The sequence below is a fragment of the Genypterus blacodes genome, unplaced genomic scaffold (genome assembly GCF_046128005.1).
Source record: "Genypterus blacodes isolate CSIRO-AG114 ecotype Tasmania unplaced genomic scaffold, CSIRO-AGI_Gbla_v1 ptg000480l_1, whole genome shotgun sequence".
Taxonomy (NCBI): domain Eukaryota; kingdom Metazoa; phylum Chordata; class Actinopteri; order Ophidiiformes; family Ophidiidae; genus Genypterus; species Genypterus blacodes.
Genome location: NW_027467241.1, coordinates 244,285 through 268,485, shown reverse-complemented (window position 1 = coordinate 268,485; position 24,201 = coordinate 244,285). Strand labels below are relative to the sequence as shown.

The 24,201-nt window shown below is 45.9% G+C and overlaps 1 protein-coding gene across 1 annotated transcript; it reads right to left on the bottom strand.

The window, feature by feature from the left end:
• Positions 1 to 2,834: 2,834 nt before the first annotated feature.
• On the bottom strand, positions 2,835 to 22,297 carry LOC142990155 (leucine-rich repeat and fibronectin type-III domain-containing protein 4-like). Its single transcript, XM_076139898.1, has 6 exons — positions 21,700 to 22,297; positions 21,454 to 21,616; positions 19,214 to 19,384; positions 17,502 to 17,663; positions 15,936 to 16,667; positions 2,835 to 4,143 (listed from the first exon to the last, which is right to left on the bottom strand). The coding sequence occupies exons 1-6, from the start codon at positions 22,295 to 22,297 to the stop codon at positions 2,835 to 2,837; spliced, it is 3,135 nt and encodes a 1,044-aa protein (XP_075996013.1).
• Positions 22,298 to 24,201: the final 1,904 nt, after the last annotated feature.

Genomic DNA, 24,201 nt, shown 5'->3' with positions numbered 1-24,201 from the left:
CCTGGGTGCTGCACATGTAGATAGGGTACCTGTCACCAAGCTAAGAATACTAGATGGTGGGCGACGAAGCTGCTAATAATGTGCATGTAGTCAAAGTAGTTAAGGTCTCTAAGATAAGATAAGATAATAAAGTTTAGAGGTCAGGTTCACTGCACCAGAGTGAGCATGATGGGAATCACAGGGACTTCTGCTGGGAAAGATAAGGAAGTTATTTGGCCAGAGGCAGCGCACTTATTAAACGATTTGTTCAAATGACGTAAGACTCAGTGTGTTCTCTCTGAAAGAAAGATAACTTCTGGGTTAGAAACATCTCATCTCTACCTATAATATTTATGGGGAAGACAGAAGAACCATAGAATCGGCAATGCGAGCAGCGTCGGCTCGTGTGTCGGATGTTTTTGTTTTTTGTCTAATGTATTGATCCGTCTCTTTGCCTGAGTTGGCCTTGACTTTCATCTCTAATGTGCTTCTTTAATGATCTCACTAAAAGTTCAAACTCAAACACATCTTTGATCTTCATTGAACTGCGTTGGCGAACACAAACTTTAAATGTCTAGCACGCACAGGTAGATGTGCTGAAAGCTCTTTGGACTCACACACACACATTTTAGGACCTTGTAGCTTATACTTTAGAGATTCTATCATAAAGGCAGCGGTAGGATCATCTGAAGTGCATTGACACAAGCATTGTCTTGTATTGAACCTTATTTTGCACATACACACGCCGCGCGTTCTCGGAAAACGTGCGTCAAACCCAACTGGTTTGTTCCATACAGCACGCAAACACGACACAGCAAGCACTTTCTCTCTCTCTGTTAACAAGCCAGTCTCTGTGCCGTACATTTAGTTTTATTATTTATTATATCACGTCCAGAGAACAATATTGACTTTGGCAAAATCAAATAAAAACAGAAAGGAAACAACAGTAATGGTGGAAAGTCATTATTAATGTCATTGGCTCTCTGTTTATAGGCATCTGTTGTATGTGTGTGTGTGTGCAGTGTATGCGTGTTTGTTGTGTGTGTTTGTCTGTGCTTGACAGTTTGTCTATTTTGTGCTGTACTGATCTTTACGTTTGTTTTTCTTCCTTGTCATAATCAGTTTCTTGGTTTAATTAAAGGAGTTTTTTTTGTGTAACAAACAAAGAAAGACACTTCGTCTGATTGATCCTAACATCATTCCCCCCCAAAACTTTGAAAAACACATAGTGTGACAAGAAACATCATTCTATATATATATATACTCTATGTATATATATCTCTGTTTCAGGAGTCTTTGTGGTTCTGTGCCGGTTGATCTGTTCCCTCAGTCACATCAGCAGCTTCCACACTCGGTCCAAGTCATCAGAAGGTTTTTTTTTGTTTTTTTTTAAACCGCTTCCTCCAAAAACATTCACTGATTGGAATAAACATGAATTCACAAAAGGAGTCTGATGTTACAGAAAACGGGGAGGAAACGAGGTCATAACTCTTCATCCTGTTCCCGACCATGTTGTCCCTCACTGAGGATCCGACCTTAGGACCGCCCTCAGTCTTAATTATACACACTACTCTTCCTCACGGTATGTGCAGGAAATGATACACCTGTTTAATACACGGATTGCGCTGGATTCCATTGTCCTACACATACATTCACGCACGGGTACACACAGACACACACAGACACACAAACACATTCTCCCCTTTGTGATCCAGCGTTGGATGGATCCATTAGCATTATTCATTGGTTTGGTCCATTATTGTCTGATATCCAATATGATCTCATCTTTCAAGCACGCACACACACACACACACAGGCGCGTACATGTTTCATCACACACTGCTGTCTCTTCCATTTTGTAATCTATATGGACTCCATTGCAATATCAATGTCTTTCTTTAACAATGTCTGTGCTCCACTCCTTCTTTCCAGTCTGTATCGATTGATCATGTCCAATGCTCCAGACTCTGTATTTACGCTCTCATAATCCACAGGCACGGCCAGCCACAATCATTGTCCCACCACAGAGGACAGATAGAAGTCACATTCATCACGTTTTTGAAAAGAGTTTGAAAATCTCCACGGTTGTTGGGAGTCAAAAAAGAAAAACTGAGCAGAGTTGTATTTTCCAAATCTTCTTTGTTGTTTAGAACGCGTCGATGTTGTCAGGGAAGCGTCGTCTGTTCCGGTCTTTGATCCAGTGTGATCCCTGGTGGTGTTTGGGTGTGTGTGTGTGGGGGCGGTTAGGGTTAGGGGGGGGCGATGCTCTGGAGGGGTAGAGTAGTGTTTGCTGAGCTCTGGTTCTGGTAATGTAAAGGCTTTATTGGGATCGGCACTAAGCTCACTCCATCCCTCTATCTGTCCTTCCTTTGCTCTATTGATGTTTCCCCTCTTTGATGACGCCTCTCCCTTCTTACTCCTCCCTCAATCACTTTTTTTTGTTGTCTTTATGTTGAGTAGCTAAAGAACAGTTTGACAAAGTTCACCATCAAGTTTCTCCTTCTTTTTCTCTCTCTTTTCTTTCTTGAATCCCTCCCTCTTCATCACTCTTCGTGTCAGCTATAAAGAGCCTCTTAAAAAGCTTTTAACACGTTTTCTTTTTCATTTTTCTCACCTGTCTCTGAGGACAAATCAAGGAGCCCCATAAGCACCACACCAGTCAATTCTTCTCACCCCTCCCCCCACTCTGAACTCACAACCCTCCCTCCCTCGTTCACGACTTCATCTCACCCATAGTTTTTACTCTCGACTCCGCCTCAACGCCCTCCTCAAATCAAGATCCTATTCAAAGTGTCCTCTCAGAACTCTTCATCCCTCTTGACTCTTCTCTTTTATTGTATTCCCCCACCCCTCCTCTACACAACACTTTCCTCCAGTTCCTCGCCACCGTTACCTTCCTTCCCCTTCTCCCTCCCCCTGTCTTTCACACTGCTCCCTTTCCCAGCAATGACCCCGATGTTAGAGTTGGAGTTGGTGGTGTTGTAAGCGTGGATGTATCCACGTTGGAAGTCACAATGTGCTCCGTATCTCCCGGCGCTTTCGGCGTCCTCGCTGGCTGTTGACGTCGTGCTCGCCGTAGAGGCGCACTGCACCAGCATTCCGTGAAGCGACTGGCTCCGCCTCGTCCAGATGACACTCAAGCGCTTGGCGTAACTGACAGCGCCATAACGCCTAGCAACAGTGGCCGCCGCGTCACTGGCTAAGGCCACAGAGGAGCCCATATCCAGAGAGTGCCGCCGTTTGCTTATGATCCCGCGGGCAGGGCTCAGAGGAGATACAGGACTCTGGTAGGCCTGTGAGGAGTTCCATTTGTCCCTGCCTCGGGGAGTAATTCTCCAGTCCATGAGCTCAGCGTCTCTCAGGGGCGCAGCCAGGGAGAAACTGGCTCGATTGGTCAGTTCTCTCTCCAGGCGCGGCGGCCTGAGGCGGTCCCTGGAGCGGGACAGACGGGGAAGTGTGGATGGAGGTGATGGAGAGTAGTAGAGGGGCGTTCTGTCTGACTCAGAGGTGTACGGTGGAACCTTCTCCAGCTTTCTCTGTCTAACCACCAAAGCCATCTCCCCTCCTGTTGTCGTGGAAATGACCCCCCCAGCAGAAAGAAACTGCTCCAGGTTGACTTTAGGTTTGGGCCTGGGCTTTGGAGGGAGTTTTGGTGGCAGAGAGGAAGCAGAATCCGCTGCTTCCTTCTCCTTTTCGTTGTCCTTCTCGCCTCTCTTGGAAGCCAGGCCATTAGGCAGGACCACCATCATCATGTCCCCAGCTCCATTTGATGGGTAGATCCCACTGCTGTTCCCCCCTTTGTCCCCGCCACCCCCCGCCTGGCAGCATGCCCCGCCCCCTGCCTCGGTGTTGCCGTTATGACATATCATGTGGTCGCCATGGTTACATACACGATGGCGAACCATGAGCGCCACGGTGAACACCAGCAGGGTCACCACCACCACACCGCCCACTAATATGGTGAGGGTTCCGCCCAGGAAGTGTGCTTGAAGAGAGCGGCATGCTGGGTAAACGTCCTTGGTGGAGAACGTGGTGCAGCCCAGGATCTTTGTGGCCGCTAACGACGTGACCGTGTCGTCGAAAATGGCCAGCACGCACAAGTTATAGTCCGCTCCCGAAACCAGGTTCTTCAACAGGAATCTCTCGCTGGTTGACGGTAGAATCCTGGAGAGGAGAAAGACACAAAGGTAGAAATCAGTGAGGTAACTCCCAATTATGCAGTCAAAGTATCTGCAGTGATCCGGGCCAGTCTGATGATTTTTTCCTCATGGCTGAACTGAGGTGAGGTCTGGATTGTTAAAAAGGAGCCGAGGAAAGGACGGCTGAAAGGATGGATAGAAATGGTGCAGTAGAGGAAAGAGTGGATTACTGCAGTACGGGGAGAGAGGCAAAATGAGGCTATTGATGGAGGGAGCGCCCAGGGAACCTGAAAAGAGAACTCTGTGTCTGCTCATTTAGAGTGCAAGTGTGTGTGTGAGGATGGGGGTGTGTGTGCTCTAACTGTGTGCTGTATCCCTGTATTTCCCTTTTCGGTGAACATTGCATTAAAAGTGGGCATTTTGAGTTGACTTTTGAGTGGAGTTGAGTGTCGGGGGCGAGGCACTTGGATTAGAGGTCATTAGAACATTAGCAGTCAATAGATGGCTGTCACAAGTGTGGAATGCAAATGAGGGCCTGATTGTTTTCTCTGTGAATGCGTTGCTGTACGTCTGTAATGAACAGACGAGTGTGTGTGCGCGTGCGTGCGTACGTGGGATAATAAAGATTGGAGAGCTTTTGGCTGCGTCGTGGTTCTGAGTGTTCAAGTAGCCATTAGAACCAACAAATACGGGGAGAGGTGAGCAATGGTGAGAGAGAACGACAGGGGGCAGGAAAACAATGATGACTCGATGAGAATTTGCTCCTGTGTGTGTGTGTCCGTGTATGTTTGTGGCTGAGCCGTGTGTGTGTAATCTCTGGTCAGGAGGCTTGTGTTTGTGGAATACTACAGTAAAGTGTGTGTGGGAGAGAGTAGGACAGCTGGAGTGTGTGTGTCGCTGATGGATCTGGCTTTGCCCTCAGCTGTGTCAACCTCTTGTGTGGGCATGTGTGCGATTTTTGTGCAGTTAAAAAAATAAAATGTTATTTTCGTGTCGGCTTTCTTCACTAAAATTAAACCGACGTCAACGAAACAAACACGTTCATGAGAAGCTGAGTGGTTTAGTTTGTTTAAGGTTTTAGTTTTACAAATGAAAGAGTTTGGCAAACCGTAACTTCGCTAACCACTTTTAGCACGGAAACACGCGTTGACCCAGAACATGGTCGCTATTTCAAACTTCCAAAATATTCACCACATTTCATCCAAAATGGCCGTTTTCAAACTCTGGGTAGGAAAGCCCTCAATACTTTCTGCCATTGTCTTCCAGTTGGCTGTGTAGAGTGGGTGGTTCGAACAAAGCAGCACCCTCAGTTGAAGCGCAGGGAAATACAGATGATGGTTGTTGGAGTGGAACAGATAACTGCATCAGATTGCATTTGTTGAAGGATATGCAAATGTTGGCCTGATTCAACCTTCAAACGATATTTTCCCTCTGTTTTTTCTTCATGTTGATTATCGGGTTGGATATTGCAACATTTGATGTATGAGCCTTTCATTATCCAGTGTCAAACAGCCAGGATGCAGGCTCAACAATCCACTATTTGCACTTCATTTGTTCCATTTCTTGCTTTACAAACGTCTATGTGGATGGATTATTAATTTGCATTGCATTGCTCCAGGCCCACTGTGTATGAAAACTACAAATATACAGGGAAGTACTTCATCCTAGGGTCTGGCTTGTTGATGGGAGTTGTGATTGAAGGTTTGGGTGGGCCTGCCAGAGATTCAGACGGGCTGGAGCGTACTAAAGGAACAGCTGCCTTATATCATTAGAATGGAAAGCCATCACTTCCTGTGTGTTCCTACAGCCTGATTTGATACATATATATTTATATATCTTGGATATTTCATCAGATTTCATTTGATGTCCTCTCTACCTTCTTCTATCTGCCTTTTCATGCTAACATCAAAGGGCTTATTGTGCGACACAAAAGGCTGCACTCGCTATGTATCAAGACCGACCTCTCATCTCTCTGCCTTCTTTTTTTTTTTCCCTTTCCTTCCTCTCTAACCATTCCAGCTCCCCCCAGACATGAGCTACATCCTATAAATGCAACAATGTGTGACTCAGGTACCAAGGGAGACACTGCAGAGGGCCCCTAACCTTTGTCCATTTATTTGACGCTCACAGTAAAGACAGATGTAGCACTCTGATGTTGAGCAGAGCTCCATCACAGCCGCTGACTGTTTGTCTCCAAAAGCCATTTAAAACCCATTATAGAGTCAGATTAAAATTGTTCTGATTCAGTGTCGGTGCACTCAGAGTACAGATTTATGTTAGGTGATTGTTTGTTGATTAACTGTGCAAATGCTCCATCAGCTTCCCTGGCGTTTGTGCTTTGCTTCACCTGTCTCCTCCCCCATAAGCCTATGAAGCACTGAGGGATGCAGGTGTAGAGAATCATTCAATCCTATGATTTCTATCCATATATACATCTGACTCCTCATACTTGCCTTGATCACATTACAGAGAATAGTGTGTATGTAAACATGCGACGTGATTCAGGATGTTCCACAAGCCAACATGTAGAAATAGAGGAAAAAATAATGACAATGATTGGGTTTGTTGAAAGCTCCATATATATTTCAGGCATGAGCCCGTGGAGTTGAACTAAAAATAAACCTGGAATCATCGCAGAAGCACTCATTTTTCTTGTTTGACTCATCTGTCAGCACTGCAGCCTGAGCTTTCTCAGTGGACTAAAGTACAGCTACAACACTATCGATCCAAACGGCCTGCACCGCCTGCTCGCAACGGAACAAAATCCAAAATTTCTGAACAAACATCCAGAGGATTGCTGGAGCGCAGGGTATCACAGGTGGCTGGCAGAGCGTTCAGATGCAAAGTTTCTTAATTCTCTCAGACATCGTGCAGCACAGATTCTGATCATTGATGTCAACTCTCATTCTCCAACACAAATCTTATTTATTTCATATTTAATCAGAATGTAACAGAACCAGTTCTGAAAATCCCAGCAGAACCTGAGTGGACACAGAGGGCCGGCTCATTAATATCAGGATTATTCTGCAGTCATTAGCTGCTACAGATTGCTTTCTAACACTCTCACAAATCTGCCAATTAACTGCTGGAGTGACTTGGGGAAAGGCCGCGCGTTACCATGGCAAAGTCTCATTATTTACCTCAACTTGCAGTGAAAGCATCCATAGGCTTATTGAAATATCCACACACACAACAATTATCTTCCTATGACCTGTCAGCCTCCATGCTGTCCATCTGCAGCGTCTGCAGAGGCTTAATCAAATATAAACCACTTCAATATAATCTTAATATACATGAATTACCAAAATAAGACTTTTCTAACGGGACAGGAAGTCTAAATAGGAATATAAACTCATAGGGTTCAGGTCCTGAAGCTGTATTCCACTGAGGTCCACTATTGGAGTATTGCCACTCTGATTAGTTTGCTCAGAATGTGGAACGTCCTCTCTCAGTGGACTGCAGGGCCTTCAAGAGACCAAGGGATTGAAGGAAGTTAGTGTTTTCAAGTAAGTAGTTTTGATCTCCTAGGTCTGTTTTCAAAGTGAGAAGGAAACTCAATATTGCAGGAATGAAAGCATGTCTGGGTATCAGAGAATTTGATTAAGGAGCTCAGATACCATGCGGTGAATCACCACTTTAAAGTCAAGTAGTGAGAACTCGGCCACTCAATTGGACATTTCACATCAGATAAGCAAGAAGTGGCACTGCTAACGCCTCCTCCACCTCTTCAGTTTGTGAATTAAAAGCCTCAGCGTGGTCACATTTAAAGACCGTGGCCGTATCGTAGCCGATCGCCCCCGGGTCCTTTGTGCGATTCCCCGCCGAGGACGAGGGGCCGGCCCAGCACAGCAGGGGGGCCGTGTGCTCAGCCGAGGAGCAGGTACTTTTTAATAAAGGTTATATTTAAATGGGATTTGGCTCACATTGATTGGGCGTTGGACTCGTGCTCGACCTTCTTCTCTCCCTTCCTCCCACGTCCTCTCTGTGCCCTCTTGTGCTCCCACAGCCCTTAATGTCTCAAACTAATATCGCTGCCTTGTGCTGCATTCATCACCCAAGCTGCCAATCGCAGCAAGTATTATTGGTAAACCAGTGATTGGTTTCCTTTACTCTTCCTGACGCCTTATGAATGATCCTGCACCCACTAAATACACACACACACACACACGCACACGCACACGCACACACACACTTCCCTCTATCCTCCGATTCAAACCTCTGCAATCTCTCCTCATTCTTCTTCCATCTGCCTTTTATGAGCAGTTTTTCCTCTTTTTGCTGATCTGTCACTCAGGCCCAACTCTCCATCTCTCCGTCCCCTCCGCCCTCTGCCCTTTTCATCGCACGCCCTTTTCATTGTCATCGACCGTCCCGCCACGGTACAGCGTTTTCCATGTTCAGCCTCTTTCTTGGCACCCTTTTTTTCACTGCTCTTGCATTTTTTATTGTGCTCTCATTTGCACTTCGTCTATCTCTCCCCCCCCCCCCCACCCACACCTTCCCTCCCCTCCCCTGTTTACTCCAAGCAGCCAATCAGCAACGCTCGTCACAACTCCTTCGACAATCCTCACCGGGCGCTCCCAGGCCTTCCAGCCACTATGTCTCTATTAGCCGCCGCTATAACTGCGTACTGTTACTTAGCACCCAAGGTCACTCTCCCCCTCTCTCCTCTCTCCCCCTCCCCTCTCTCCTCTCTCCTTCCTTCTCTTATCGTCTCCCCACATCCTCTCTTCCTTTACCCTACCACTTCTCCCGCTCGTCTCCATTTTCCCCTCGTCTTTCATTTCTCGTAGTCCCTCTCTACCTCTCTGTATCATCTCTCTCTCTCTCTCTCTCTCTCTCCTTCTCCTCCTCCCTCCCCTGTGGGATTGTGCATCACCGCTCTAGTTGTTTTCGTCGGGCTGGCAGTGACAGAAATAGGCAAGCAAACTCACTGAAATATACATGGCATCCCAGACACGTTCACAGCAACATACGTCTGATACGGCGGCCGGTCGCTGCATTAGGCACTTTCAGCCACACTGAAGGTTCTCATTGTCACGTGTGTGTGTGTGTGTGTGTGTGTGTGTGTGTGTGTGTGTGTGTGTGTGTGTGTGTGTGTGTGTGTGTGTGTGTGTGTGTGTGTGTGTGTGTGTGTGTGTGTGTGTGTGTGTGTGTGTGTGTGTGATAATGCAGCTTTTGTGTTGTGGTTCCTGCCTCTCGACATGTGAAATGACATTTGCCTAAATCCTCTGGTGCCTGTGAGAAAATGTTTGTTCATGAATATAAAGTGGGCGGCAGCGTAGAGTCATGCCTGCGTATGATGCCGCTTGTTTACAGAACATGGGCTGAGGGAGGAGGGGGGCGGAGTTATCAATCAAGCCCGGGATTTGAAGACGCGTGAATAAGAGCTCACGGAGGAATAAAGTGAGCTATAGGGGGGCGATTGGAAGATCCCTATCCTCTATCCCTCTTTTCCTCTTCCTGTTCCCCTCACGGTCTCCCTCCTCCTCTTCCTCCTCTTCTGCCGCTGACAGAAGACAAGCCCAGGCACAGCAAACAAGACAAAGAAGGAGGAACAACAAAGCAATTATCTCCTCCTCTAGTTGACATCTACACTGCCCTGGTTTCCTTTTTCTCCCACGTCACGTCTTCACTTCATTTACCTCCTGCCTTCATTTTTGCTCTTGATCTGTCAGCCTGTTTACCGTCTCGCCGGCTGTCTCCCGCAATTTGATCCGATCCCTCCTGTTTCCTTTGATCTGTCTTTTCGTCAATCTCCTTCTCCCCTCCTGGATTCCGTCTCATCCCTTCTTCTGTCTTTTTTGCTTTCCTTAATCTGTCCTCCTCACGCTGCTCGTCTCCCTCAGTTGCCCTGGTTGTTATGTGTCATCAGATTGGGTCGTATCTCCCCGTCTCCGCTCCGTTTCCTCGCTCATCTCTCAGTGTTTGCCCGCCTCTGTCATTTCATCTCGATCCTTCCTCTCGCTCTCTTCAATTTTCGGACCCCGCACTTTAATAAGAGGCGACATACAGTATGTATCGACTGCTGACCTTTGCTCTTTCGCTTCTCGCTGTCTTTGTATAAGAATTACTTACATTGTCCCCTCGGGTGTATCTGTCAGCTCTCTCTTCTTTATCCCCATTTACTTCCTCCTGCCTCACCTTTCCCTCTTTCCTTCCTTCTCTCTGTGCCTTTGTAATGCCTTGCTTTCTTCCTGCCTTCACCGTCTTTGCGTCCTCATTCACACACTCTCCTTCACTGCCGTGTCTCTCCCCACATAATTATCTTCTAGTCATTTGCAGACACAGTTATTTTGTTTCTGGTGTGACTATTGTCTCGGTTACCGGCCTGATTCCAAGCTAAACTAGGATAATATATTATGACACAAAGAGACGTATGTAGCGCCACAGAAAGAACGCTTTGTCTCATCAGCATGCAGTTACACACACACACACACACACACACACACACACACACACACACACACACACACACACACACACACACACACACACACACACACACACACACACACACACACACACACAGGTATGCCCTGGGGGGAGCAAAATGCACAATTACAGTTTATTATTTGAGCTATAAAAGGTATACTGTAATGTTTTGTTTACATTTCTTTCCAGAAACTCTGTCTATCCTAAGGCCTAACAGATGTGTTTTCAATATTATGAAACCACACCATAGTTTCCTTATTGGTATACTGCTAACTTGATATGTTGCATTACTTCTACCAAAGGTCTGGTAGATTATGATCAGCAGTGATTCGGTGGTTTTGCTACAAACTAAATGTTTAACTTCTGCATCTTTTAATGTCTTTATTTTGTCACATCTCTCTCCTGGCTCGCTCAGCTTGCTCCTTCCCTCCTTTCAGCCCTTTGTAACTCTGCACGTCTTCCTCTTTGCCAGACTCGTCTTCGTCATTCTCATTATTTCTCCATCTCTGCGTGATTCACTCTCCCGGTCTCATCTTTCTGTGATCTTTCCTTTCCACGTCACATTTTGCACCAAACTTGGCACCTTTAGTTCCCGGCAGGAATGTGATCCTGTGGCGATTTGGGCAGAACAGTGAAAACGGTTGAAGTCCTCTGTGCTGGCAGCACACATGAACGTTTTGTACCCAGGAGGAGAAATGTAGCTCCAAAATGCAGATAGACATGTAGAGACACAGGCAGTGGTCCCTCCTGTAAAGCCCACAGACTCATGGCACCAAATAGTTGATATCAGACGTATGATACAAGGTTGAATGACACCTTATAATACAAAACAATACCATGGAACCCTTCAGCCTCCAGGTGTAAATGGACTGTACTTGTACTTGTCTTACCCTTACCCTATCATGAGCGCTTTATAATAGGCGAACACGCTATGATCACGTTAGAAGATCAAGGAGATCTCTGAATCAAAGGTGGTGTAACTCTGTGGAGAAGTCCCTGGCAGACGGCTCAGTGAGTGTGTCAGGGTGGTTAAAGGTGACGGGGTGAGCGGTCCTCACAGCTCGGCGCACAGCCGGCGTCCCTAGTGGCACCGTCACACACACCGTCAGAATTAGACAAGCCATGCAGAAATGGCGGCCGGTGTTTGAGTGCAGCTGGCCTTTTAAGATGATAAAATATGTGTTCTAATCTCTCTCTCTCTCTCTCTCTCTCTCTCTCTCTCTCTCTCTCTCTCTCTCTTTTTCTCTCTCCCTCTCTCTGTTTATACTCTTCTCACTTGGCATGTGACTTCCCTTCTGCTGTCTCTGTGATACTAATTCTTTCTATTTCAGGTTCATTGAAATCTCTCTCTCCTTGTCTTCTGTCCTTAAGACAAGTTTCCTCTTTCTCTGTATCTCTCACTCCCTCCTCCTCCTCCTCCTCCTCTGTACAGTGGAGTTGGGTTTGCGTGTCTTCTCCTGCTGCAGACATATAGCAGCATCGATAACAACAGACTACACCAATCCCAGATAGAACACGTGAAATCTCTCTCACTGAAGCCTCCTCTCTTTTTCTTCTTCCAGCTCAGACTCCTGCTGCTTTACCTCTGATTCCTCTTTTCTCGTGCCGCCTGGCTGCCACGGTATTGTGGTTGGAGCTGGCATGTTAATACAATCATAGAAAGCTGCACGGTGAATTCCCAGCTGCTTAGTGGTGTGCTGCTCTTTTCCATTTTCTCTTCATCTGTCCTCTGAGACAGATTTCCTTGCTGCCTCCCTCAAAGCACTCAGACTTCTCGTCTTGTCTCTCATCCCTTCACTCTTTTCTAATTCATTTACAGCCTGTATCTGCTTTTTAACCTTGAAGCTAGCCACTACATCTCTATTTCTCCTTAGAGGCACTTTTGCCCTCTCTTTAGTTTTGTTGGCCTTTTTTCTGCAGTCTGATTTGTTTAGAGTTAAGCGGAACTCTTCCTCCCTCCTGCTGCACCTTCTGCCCGTCTCCTGTTGACAGGGTTGCCTTGGCTCATTCTTTCTTGCTTATCTGCTCCCTTTGTTTTATCTTTGCACCTGTCAGCGTTTTCTTGTCTCAGACTGCACAACTGCTCCTTCTCTACTGATGCTGTTATTCTATTAGGTGTTTTGTTTAAAGTTCTCAGAGCAGCCAAGGCTCTAGTCTCCAAGGGTCTCCAAATTCAGCCAAAGCTGGAGTAAGAAACCTCCTTAGAGTGGACAGAATGCCATAACGGGCCTGTACAACTGAACGCTATCCATTAGTCACCATGCAACAGTTACTATTTTCAGACATTTCTTTCAAAAATGTCTGAACTGGATTCTTTACACTGAACATTCCAGAGCAGGAACCACATGGTTCCTACAGCAAGCTGATGTCAGCCTGCATTTCCACAAAACAAACACACTGGTGACAATTATCCTCCTCAGCCACTGTGTTTACTGTGTTGTAAACTAAAACATCTCAGTCTCATACTGATGGCACCAGGGTATGATGATTGGCATCCCAGAATAGATTCCATTGTGGCGTACCGCTAACAGCTACTCTCCGTCTCAGCTGGTCGTCTCTCTGATCTCTCCGCTGCTTCACGTTTTGAGTAATCACAGATCAAGGTAACAAGATCTTTTTTGATTTGTGGTCTAGAAGAACAAGCTCAAAACAACAAACAAGCTCTGCCTGGGGAAGCCTGGGTCTGATCAGTAGGCGATGTTTCACCCAGCAGCTCAAAGAAATCATCCTGGACATAAAGGCTCTCTTCCTGTGGTCCTATTGTTCTGGTTCGGTGCTCCATTGTTACCTAGCCTAATATTGGAGAATAATCCACAGAGGAATACAGCCATCTGATCAACGAGGGAGCAGAGATCTCGTTTAGTTTATTCAATCATTTAATTAGCTCTCAATGTGTAATTGACAGAAACGCGTCCTGGGACTGTGGATCACCTCGCTGTTTTGACACCATGTTTCACTGGGACACCTTTTTCCCTCCATCCTGTAATCCATCTATCGCCCTCTCTCTCTCTCTCTGCTGCTGTAGGGCTGAATCTCTACCAGCCTCCTCTACGTCTTCCTCCTCCTCTCCAATGACATTAGCTCTTTTTTGTTTGCTCTTGCAGGACAACTTCCCATCTCTCTCTGCTCCCCCCACTTTCTCTTTGTGTGTGTCTCCCAAACCCGCCTCTTTCTCTTTCTCTTAATTACCTTGGGTGCACCCCGTTACCTTCACCCCTCCTCTCATTTCACTTCCCATACCTAGATGTGTTTTTGTTGTACACACCTTCCACCTCTCTTTTGTTCTTTTTCATTGATTTGAACACCTCCCCTCCCTATTCTGCACCGCCCTCCTCTCCTCTCCTCTCCTCTCCTCTCCTCTCCTCTCCTCTCCTCTCCTCTCCTCATCTCTCCTCTCCCCTCTCCCCTCTCCCCTCCTCTCCTCTCCTCTCCTCCCCCCTCCCACCGTCAGTCTCATTCCATTTCCCCCATCTTCCCTTCGTTTCAGTTTCTCCCCAGGTGGTGTTGGTGGAGTCCATCTCACACATCCCCCCATCTCTCCTTCCTCTGAAATCCCTCAGGCCTCATCCCTGCTTCACATTCACTACTTTGAATCTTTCATCCCTTGTAGCTCTATCCATCACTCAAACTATCATTTCGTCCCCTCTCTTCTTTCCTTCCCCTCCCTTCCTTCTGTCACCCATTGACCTTTGGCTTCAACCTTCTCCTACCTCAGTCCTTCCCCTCTACACCTGCACTGTTTTTGGTATTTCCAATTATCATCCACCCGTCTTTCTTCCCTACATGTGGTGCTTGGCCCTCTTCACTCCCCTCTTTATTCCATTTACAACATGACACCATCTTTATAATACCTGAGGGAAACCATTTTGCACCAACGTCAAATAAATCCAGCTACATGTGAATATTGTTACAATCTTCCCTCCATCCCTCCCCAACTGCCGCCCTCCATCTCCCCTTCCAGCCCCTGAGTCAACCACATGCATCAATGTTTCATCAGCCTAGAGTTCTAAATCCAGAGCCAGTCAGCAGTGAATGTCTATACACGGGAGATGGTATTATTGATGGATGGTTGTATTCTGTCTACAGTATGGAAGCGCACACCACAACACAACATTACCAGACTCCATCTCCTCCCTTTTCTCCTTCTGCCTTTCCTCAATTATTGCCCCCCTGCCTCTTCACATTTATTCACAATGATTCAGTAACTATTAGCAACCCTTTGAACCATTTCCATGTGGGATGACAAGTTTTAACATGCTTGAACTGTGGTTAACTTTTTTTAGCTCAAGTCCTATTCCACAACAACACCCCTAGTCTCTTGAAGCCAAGGTCACAGCAACAGTATTCCTGCTACCTTTGCGAAGGCTTTGGTAGGCAAACAAGTTGTGTTACGGTGGTTTGGAGCAGGTGCTTTCACTCTGTCACTGTTTAATTGTAGCCTCATCCCTTTATTCTCCAAGGCCTCCCATCTGCCAGTTCTGACTGCAGAGTAATAAAAGAGAAGTGGGCAGCGATCTGTTGTGGAAAGAACCTATTTGCTTGTCTTTAACTTGACATTTGGATGTGTTTATGTTTATGTTATGTACAGGCCGACCCATCATAGCCTTTCACATTGGGAATACATACTGCAGTGTTTGTTTGCCCAATAAAAACATGGAGATAAACTCTGTGGGAGTTGATGTATCCCACTCATGTACAGACCAATCAGTGAACACTCAGATCACGTGACTCTGCCTAAATTCATAAAATGATTCTGGTGGAGACTTTGGACGCTCCTAGAATAGACGCCATGTTTGTAGGGAGGAAATGTACAAGCAAAGGTCTACGGCCCCCATCTGGCTTTGTGGCCAGATGGGGGCCAACCCAGCCACGTTCCCTCCTGCCTCTTTCTTCCTTTAACCTTCATCCACTTGCCCTTTTCATTCCACTCGTATCCTTTTTCACTAACTATCCACCTGTAGAGCTTCAGTGCCATAAAGTGATGGCGATGAATGATTAACTACCTCCACACTTTGAGCTCTTCATCTTATTTCCAGCAATCCTTGCCTTGAGGGATCCAGGTCTCCATTTACAAAGTGAACAACTGCAGACGTGTGGAGCAGTAATGGATAAATGTTTCAAGACTTTTGCATGAAAAATGGATTTCTGCCATTTGGGAATGGAAGACATCAGCTATGACAAAGTGATTGATACATGCATATGGAGGAGGAGCTGTCACTGCAGGATTTGAAGAGATACCTTGTGCCCAGTATGTAAAACACTGTTAAAGCAATACGTTTGACAAAGAGTCATGCAGGATGGATTCAGGATGGAGGAGTTTTCCCATGGCTCCCTTCATGTGCACAGTGATGAATGTGTATTGTGTTGGAAGGTTAAACGTACCTGTAGATGAGTGTTTCATCAGCGGTGCAGTTGTACTGTATCTGATACATCCAGACAACATAAGCCCCAGATGAACGCCCTAGATCCCATCGGACCTGAGCAGAGGTTGACGTAATCCCTTGTACTCCCACCTTCCTTCCTTCTTCCTCCTCCTCCTCTTCCTCCTCTATGCTCCCTCCATCTTCCCTCTCCCCTTCAGAAACCATGCCACCGCCGTTGTCGCCGCCTCCGCCACCTCCTCTCCCGTCTTCCACTTCTCCCGCTCGTCCTCCTGCGTTGTTAATCCCTCCATTTTTACCCGTGCTAATATCCGAAGAGCCCGGATCAGTCCGTAAAATCCCATTGGTCACGTTGTCATTGTTCTTGGTATTCCCATTGTTATTTCCTGCGTTTCCACCTCCTCCACCTCGATGAGGCAGCGGGATTATTTTCAGATCCACAGTGGCGGTCGCTTCACCGGCTGCGTTTATTGCGATACATGTGTATGCACCGTCATCCCGGGCCACCGTTACCAAGACATCCAAGGTCCCATTGCTGAAAGAGCTGGTCCGGGAAGAGTTGGCAACGATGCGGTCGTCTGGGGAAACCCAGTGGATTACTGGTTCAGGGTCACCTATTGCCCGGCACTTTAGTGTGGCACGCTGGCCCTCCAACACCCACAGCTTGTGTGTGTGTCGGGTGATGAGAGGTGGCTCACAAGTGAACTCCTCCTCTGGGATGAACCAGAAATACCTGAGCAACAAATGAGGAGAGGGAGGTGGGTGAGGTGGGAGAGAGAAAGAGAGAGTGGGGGAGAGACTCACTTTATTGACTAAGTAGAGGAGTTTATTTTCCTTTAATCCCTAGGTGGGTGAGAATGATTAATACAACCTAAGTGCACTTGTGTCTATCAAATTAGGGATTCAAGCTCAGTATCATAACATTTACAACACTTTCCCACACTGCTCTACAGAACAAAACAGGACAGAGCCAGGAGTAATTAATGGTGACAGAAATGACAGATAACAACAGATGCTCGGGTTCCTCCTGAATCTCTTGTTTTCACCCCAGACTTCACACTACAAGGATAGATGAGACATAAAGGGGAGAGGAAGAGTTTGAAGTACCGAAGTAATGAGTAATATACGGCAGTGTTAATGTCTTCAAGCCCCACCTGTCGTCCTTCGGCTTGTCTTGTCACACACTTTTTTGATCCCAATAAGGTGTCAGAAAGTGTTTTACTTAATCAGATCCTATACGCTCGAGTCAAAGCTCTTACAGGCTCCCAGAACTAAGCTTGGAAGCACACTATACCATTTGATTAGACTTAACATAATATTCCACTTGTAAATTTACATTGGTGAGAGGGATTAAGGCAATTAGAAGTCCTCCTTTCCGCTTATCACCTATTCTCTTGCTTTGTGGACTGGACTTGGACTGGACACATCAGAAAGACTTCTTCAGTTTTCCAGTTGCCTAAGATGAACGTTCTGTCTGTCCACAGACGTCTTGAATGATTGAGTAGATTACAATCAAGTCTGGATTGTTGTAGCTGACATTGTAATTGTTCAATCAGTGAATTCTTACCTTCCAGCCAGGTGAGCAGGTGTGGCGCAGGTCTCCATGTCATCTCCACGGATAAGCCGTCGTAACCATAGCAATTCACAGTTGCAGTGCAGTGGATTGCCCCCAAAGTTCAGGCTAATGACTGCATTGTAGGGGGTGGGGCTTATGGCACCTGTCTGGGATCTGATGGAAAAAGAACAAATGTGCACAGTGAGTGGAGTCAAAGGTTTAAAGGGAAAGAACTGAATGAGGCCATTTTAAAAATCTCCATACACGTGACTGTAACACTTAAAATCCAATTAATGTCATTTCCCCCTTTTTATCAAAATGGCTGCAGCTTCCCCTTCTGCTCAGTGTTTCTGTCACTCAATTTCACAGTGATGAAAGTTAATCAGGAGGAATTCATAAGAAAATAGTGAAAAGATACATTTGCAGTAAAATGGAGAGTTTCCAGTTGCAACGGGTTACAACAGCTTGTTCCACAAAATACGATGGGAATCATTTTTCCAAATGATCGTAAGCAGGTGGTTACAGACCTCCCAATGCTCTGCAGCACTGCTCTTACAAGCATCGGGCAGCTGGCTCAGGCTAAATTAAATGTAAATTATTTGCAAATATCAAGAAAGGGAAGAATAGCCCTCTGGGCTTCCTTCATAAGATCATTTTCTCCTAGGGTGATTTATGGACACATGAACCATAATCCAGGAATCTGCAGCGTTGTGAGATGGGAGTGCTTCTGGCGTCGTTCCATGATAGCTTAGCAAACACCTGCATAATTGACCTCAGCGACTGTGCTCCATTATGAAGGCTTTTTTAAGAAAATGCAAAAGACTTCCTCGATTAGAATAAAACAGTTTTTCACAGTTAAATGTTAAATGTGTGGGTATGAAGTGTCGGCTACATTATTATGCATTACACATACTCTTAAATGGTTTAGGCCCAGCACCGTGGAGAGATTTGATTTATTGGTTAAAACATTCTGTATATATCATGGTTTACCCAAAAGCTGCATTTATCTGCATACTAATACAGTAATGCTTGTTAATGTGCAGTATCCATGTGAAATCCACTAAATGCAATTGATATAGTTGCACAGCAGGTATTATATCTGATCATTTATTTATTGGGTGCAGTGAGGGTTGCAGGCTTCAAGGAACACATCAAATGATAAACAGAGGAGCAGGTGGAACTGAATAAATACAGAAGAAGAAAGCCCTGACGCAGAGGCAGCTGTAGTTAGCCTTTAACATTTCACATATTCAGCAGCCAATGTGTTTTACATAAACCTGACAAGTCCTCAATTTAGGCCTGATTGTGCTGAATAGAAGCGTCCTCAGGCACCTGGGGTGAGACACTGTGTTTTTGCCGTATATTGTAGCTCTCGCTGGCACCGCCACCATTCCCAAGGTCGAAAATGTACAATTAGCCAATAAACGGTCACTAGAGACTTGCTAGCGCCTTATTTATTCATGCTTCAGCCAGTCACACCGGCGGCTTCTCTGCCTCTTCTGACATCTTACAAACCAACAGTCATACTTCAATATGAAAACAGAATGAAAAAAGAAACCGCAGTACCAACAGGCCACCAACTGGCCTGATCTCTGTCTTAACAAGAACTAGAGTGATAGGTGTATACAGGGGATGATGCACATACATGTGGAGTGACTGAAGGATTGGACTGTGGCACCGTCCCAGAATATTTCCACTTATATAAGCAAAGAAAGAACGTCTACCTTGCAAAGAAGGGATCTGGAGGCAAGGTCCGCAGCCTGTTGGAGGTCATATCCAGTCTAGCAAGCTTATATAGCTCCCCAAAGACCCCCTCCGCTATGTGGTCTATCAGGTTATGGTCCAGGTTGAGCGTATGCAGACTGCCCATGTTCTGGATGGACTCCCATGGCACTCTGCAGCAATAAAAGACAGATATTATGAGAGCAATTTGAGATTTACTTTATGGTGTTTGAATGAATCTTTGCGTGGGGACAGGATATGACACAACGTCTCTTAAAAGTTATGGCCGCAATGAACACAGATTCTCAATTGTGATGGCGGGTCTCCTGTGTGAGTAAGGAGGGAGGATTAGATAAGGAATTAACCCGAATGAAAGATTGGCGTGCGGCTGTAGAAAGCTATTATCAGAATGCAGCTGAGGTTCGTTTATGTTGGGGCGCCGTGTTATTCTCCAGTAAAAGAGGAAAAAGCAAAGACTAATCAGTAGTGACAGTAGTGACAGACAACAACAGATGCTTATTTTCCTTCTCAATCCTTCTCGTTCAGTCCCATCTGGAGCCTCGTGTTCTCATCATTTAGTATTCCAAACTGCTTTTGGAAGATTTAGCGAGACAAAACTAGTTGGAACATGTAAAATTGGTTAAATTTGGAGTAATGACTTTTATTTTTTGAAGATAATTGCTGGCTCTTGTCTTTGTGCTGTCTGTTGAGTCCACTGCAGTCGACACATTGTGCTTTCAGACAATGTTTGTATTTAATTTGAGTATGCAGAAAATACTGTACTCGGACCAATTTCCACGCTTTAGACCACATTATGTTCATATTTAGAGGCGGTGAACATGTTTTCTTCATTTTGGTGGTGTGATAGCCTGAATTAGTTATGGCACGAGGTTATCGCTGTGTGTTAATTAAGTTGTGGAGGCTTGCAATGTTTGGAATCAACGTACGAGAGAAAGGAAGGACTGTGAAGCGTAATGAGCAGCAGATGATCACAGTCTGTAGGTCTCCATAGACGGGAGAGGGAAGGGCGTTCAAGGCTCAATGATTTAGTAGATTGTTAGTGGTAAAGATCAGAGGGAGACACAGAGGGATGAAGGATATTGTAAAAAGAATGCTGATAATTGTCCGTTAAAACGATTGTTCACTATCATGGTAGTGTGGTTTGAGGAGGCCCTGATATGTGAGGAGTTTCTTCAGCCAATGCAGAAGGAAAATGTTCTTTCTATACCTGCTGCTTTTCAAAATAGGAACACTTAAGTTTCCATCAGATGAAATGAAAAGTTTCTCTGTAAATCACAGCTTGACAGTTCCGTACCGCTAAAAGCCGTTGTGTGAATACATTCAGGAGCAGGAGGAGACAGGTGCCCTTTTATTTCCTTCACAATTTAATTGAGCAGATGGGCTTCCTCACCTGAATGAGCTTCTGCTTAGACAGAAGTCGTCTCATCTAAGTCTTTCTATTTCTTTTGTGTTTTGTTTCATTTTTCAGCATTTTGACCTTGATGATAAACAATCCTGTGATGTGGCGCCGGGTTGCTGTGAACAACATATTATATCGTCTCTATTCTCACTGTCATCCACCGCAAAGGTTAAACAGCAGGTGCTCATGTATGCATCATTAAAACTCTTTAGACTTTTCTGAGGGAGTTGTTAGAGAGAGGCCAGGGAGCTCCTGTAGAGGAGACAAATTAAACATCTTAATCAGAACTGACAGCCAAAAGCTGGCGAATTCATCAGCGCAGTGGGACTTTAAGAAGAGAAGAGAGGATTGATGGAGAAATCTCGTCATTGTTCAGAGTTATTTAGCCCAGGTATAGATTAAAGACGCTGTAAAAGTCTCCATTATCCAACATAAACCAGAGTAAGGCTGGACTGATTGATGTTCCTGTGTGGTTGAGGCAGCTCAGGCGTGTCCTCATCTTTAGCTCAAATGGGAAGAAAATCAAAGTCAAAGAAAATTAGGAGCTCATCAAAATTGATTTGCTGTGTTTTCGGAGCTTTTAGTCCTTTTCTCCCAACCTCAGCAGTTTGAGCCACTTTCTCCTCATTGTGTTTGCTGACTCTTGTGTGATCTAACAAGATGTTGTCAGTTTGCCTTGGAGTTCAGGGAGCTGAGCTGTGCGTCTGCTTCATCCACTTTAAGAATGAGCCCCAAATAGAGAAGCGCCCAAGAGTCTACAGTGTGTTTCTACTTAACAAAGACAAAGAGTAAAGTAATGTTAGTGGGGCGGCTGAAGGTTACCTCCTGAGGTTGTTGTAGGACATGTCCAGGTCCTCCAGTGTGAGCAAGAAGTCATCAAAGGCCTGGACAGACACCTTGATCAGCTGGTTGTTGTTGATGATCAAATGTTGTAGATTGAGCAAACCTGCAAGGTCTCGGGGTCCCAGAATTGTTAAGCGATTACCTACACACACAAATATCAAATGTCAAATAATACCACCATCATTAGGTGGGGTGTCAAAGGATCATGTGTCTGTTGTGGCTCACCGTCCAGATGTAGCGATCTCAAGCTCTCTAGATCACCAAAGGTCATGGGTCGAATCAGGTGGATGGTATTCCTCGACAGCGTCAGATCAACCAAACCAGTCATGTTGACAAAGTCCTTCCCACTGACTTCTGTAATGAAGTTGTCAGCCAGCCGTAGCTCAACGGTGCGGCGGTCGACGTGCGGGGGCACAAACAGGAGGCCCTTGTCAGCGCAGAGCGTGCTGAGGGACTCTGAGAGGTTTCTGCAAACACAATGGAAGGGACAGGCGGAGACGACGCCCCACGTCTCTCCTGCTCCAATCAGAGAAGGCAGCAGGCAGCATGTGACCAGTGTCAGCAAGTGGAAAGGAGGGAAAGGGACGGAAATGGGAAGCGTCCTTTTTGTAGTCCTTGGGCAAGCGCAGTGGACGAGGCGGTGTGAGGAGGAAGAGGACGATGGCAAGGATGAGATGTGGAGAGGGGGAAGTGGTGAAAGAGAGAGGAGGGATGGAGGGAAGAGAGAGGGGAAGGTAGACTGTTCTGCCCTTTGTTCAGGGTGGAGGTGTGTGTGGGGTGGGTGGTTTTGTCTGCGGGGATTGAGGGGTGGGGGGACAGGCATGGTAGAACGCCTGGCTATAGACAGACCTGGAGAGAGACACAGAGGAGGAAGAGGAGTAAAAAAGATTAAAATAGGTTTTTACTTGATGCCAGAATCAGCTACTCTCATCCAACATGTCTGAAGTGTGCTTTTGTGTCCAGCCTCTCATCTTCCGCCTACTGGGACTGAGCCGAGCTGAAATGAGGCTTTACTCGTCTGGACAAATGCCTCTTAACTTAGTACAACTTCCTGTCATGGTCGCCTGTTTCCTTACGACAGATCCTGTATTGAGGAAGGGTTCAACACTTATTCATGCTGTACCATTTCAACATACAGTACATACAGCTCCATATACTACAACTCATCGCCTAGCAACAACCTTCCAAAAAACAAAAACCTGAACACAACCAATCCCTATAGTAACAGTTACCTAGAAACCTGCAAAAGAACATTAGACGAGTGCTAGAACATTGAGGAGCATCCTAAACCTCTGGGACCGTGCAATCAAATTGGGTCACCAGCCTATCAGCCTCCACTCTGCTGCAAGACTCAATTACGTTGACTGAAAGTTGGCAAATACCAGCTCAACCTACTGTTAACTCATCCTGTGTACCAGGCAGAAACACTCAAGCCAACCAACACAAACAAACAAAAACTGACTGATATTAAAAACAGGCTTGGAGATCCGTCAACGCAAGCCATCGCCATGCATAATTGTCACCATAGCAACGATAACGGAGACTCAGAGTGTGACAGCGCGTGATAACAGTCACAGCAGCGGAGAGACGGGAGACGGTGAGTCAGAATCGGACAGGATAACAGAGCGATGGCTGTGAGTTCTCTGGGGCTTTCTGGCTTTATGGCGGTGTGATAGGAGTGCGATGATGATTACACACTGATATATAGACTAACGCCACCTTATACTTTGAGTAACGACAGGACATAAAGCGCATACCGTGCCGGCATTACAAGTTGACACAAATTGCCTGCTCAATATTTTCCATTAGGTGCTCAGGTTGCTCTTTCTGTGTGAAACTAGAGGAGGGTTTGCCTTTGAGCTCGGATATTAAAGCCGTATTTATCAAAGCTGCAATTTATAACCTCCCTTCCCTCTACATGGCTTCCTTTGGTTCCCTTCCAGAAATCAGCTCGTATATATTACACAAGCACTGTCCCGTTTTTTGTAACCTTGTAATCTGCATTGGTAAAGACCGGTGTAAAGCTGTGAGGGAGCACAGAAGAGTGTTTTATCTCAGGCTGACATGTTCACACTGTGCAAGATGTTTTACATAACCACGGTAACGGCTACAGGGAATGAATGGTATACTTCTTGAACAATCAAAGTTGATTACACACTAGATGGATACAACTTTGCTATCAACATCCATCTATCTAGGCTTTAACCTTGGGTTGTTCTTCATACTTCCCTCTCTCTTTCTGTTGTGTATAAAATACTGAATGACCCTGCGTCGCTATAGAACAGCGGATCTTCACCCTGGCCCATCTCTCTTTGCTTTACCTGCTCCGGACTCACTCAGTTATGTTCAATTGATCACAACTTGGAGTCTTGATGCTGTTGACATGTGGGCTTTATCCAATCATGTGCAAGTGATAGAGATGGAGGAGATGCAGTCCTGTGGGCCCTAAGGAGAAGAACTAAGATCTGCTGCTGGATGTTGTGGAAACCTGCATTCACCTGCGCAAATCCCAGTACCTTTCAAACCAAAGCAAAGAATTCAACCATAACACACACTTACTTCCTTCTGCCTGGTGCCTCCAGTTCCAAAACTCTTTTTCAAAATGCTTCAGCAGGAGGGTGCCGCACAGCCCCGAGCACCTGAGGTGACAGTTAGTACCCTGCGGCACCCGATGCTGGGAGGCGACTAATGCTTATTCCCCGCGGAGGCGCGAATGCTAAAGACGCC

Excerpts from the sequence above, each read along its gene's own strand:
- LOC142990155 (XM_076139898.1), bottom strand. The coding sequence starts at position 22,297 with ATGCCTGTCCCCCCACCCCTCAATCCCCGCAGACAAAACCACCCACCC. Across the intron at positions 21,617-21,699 it reads GAGATCGCTACATCTGGACG|GTAATCGCTTAACAATTCTG; the intron begins GTGAGCCACAAC and ends TTGTGTGTGTAG. Across the intron at positions 19,385-21,453 it reads TCCTACAACAACCTCAGGAG|AGTGCCATGGGAGTCCATCC; the intron begins GTAACCTTCAGC and ends TTATTGCTGCAG.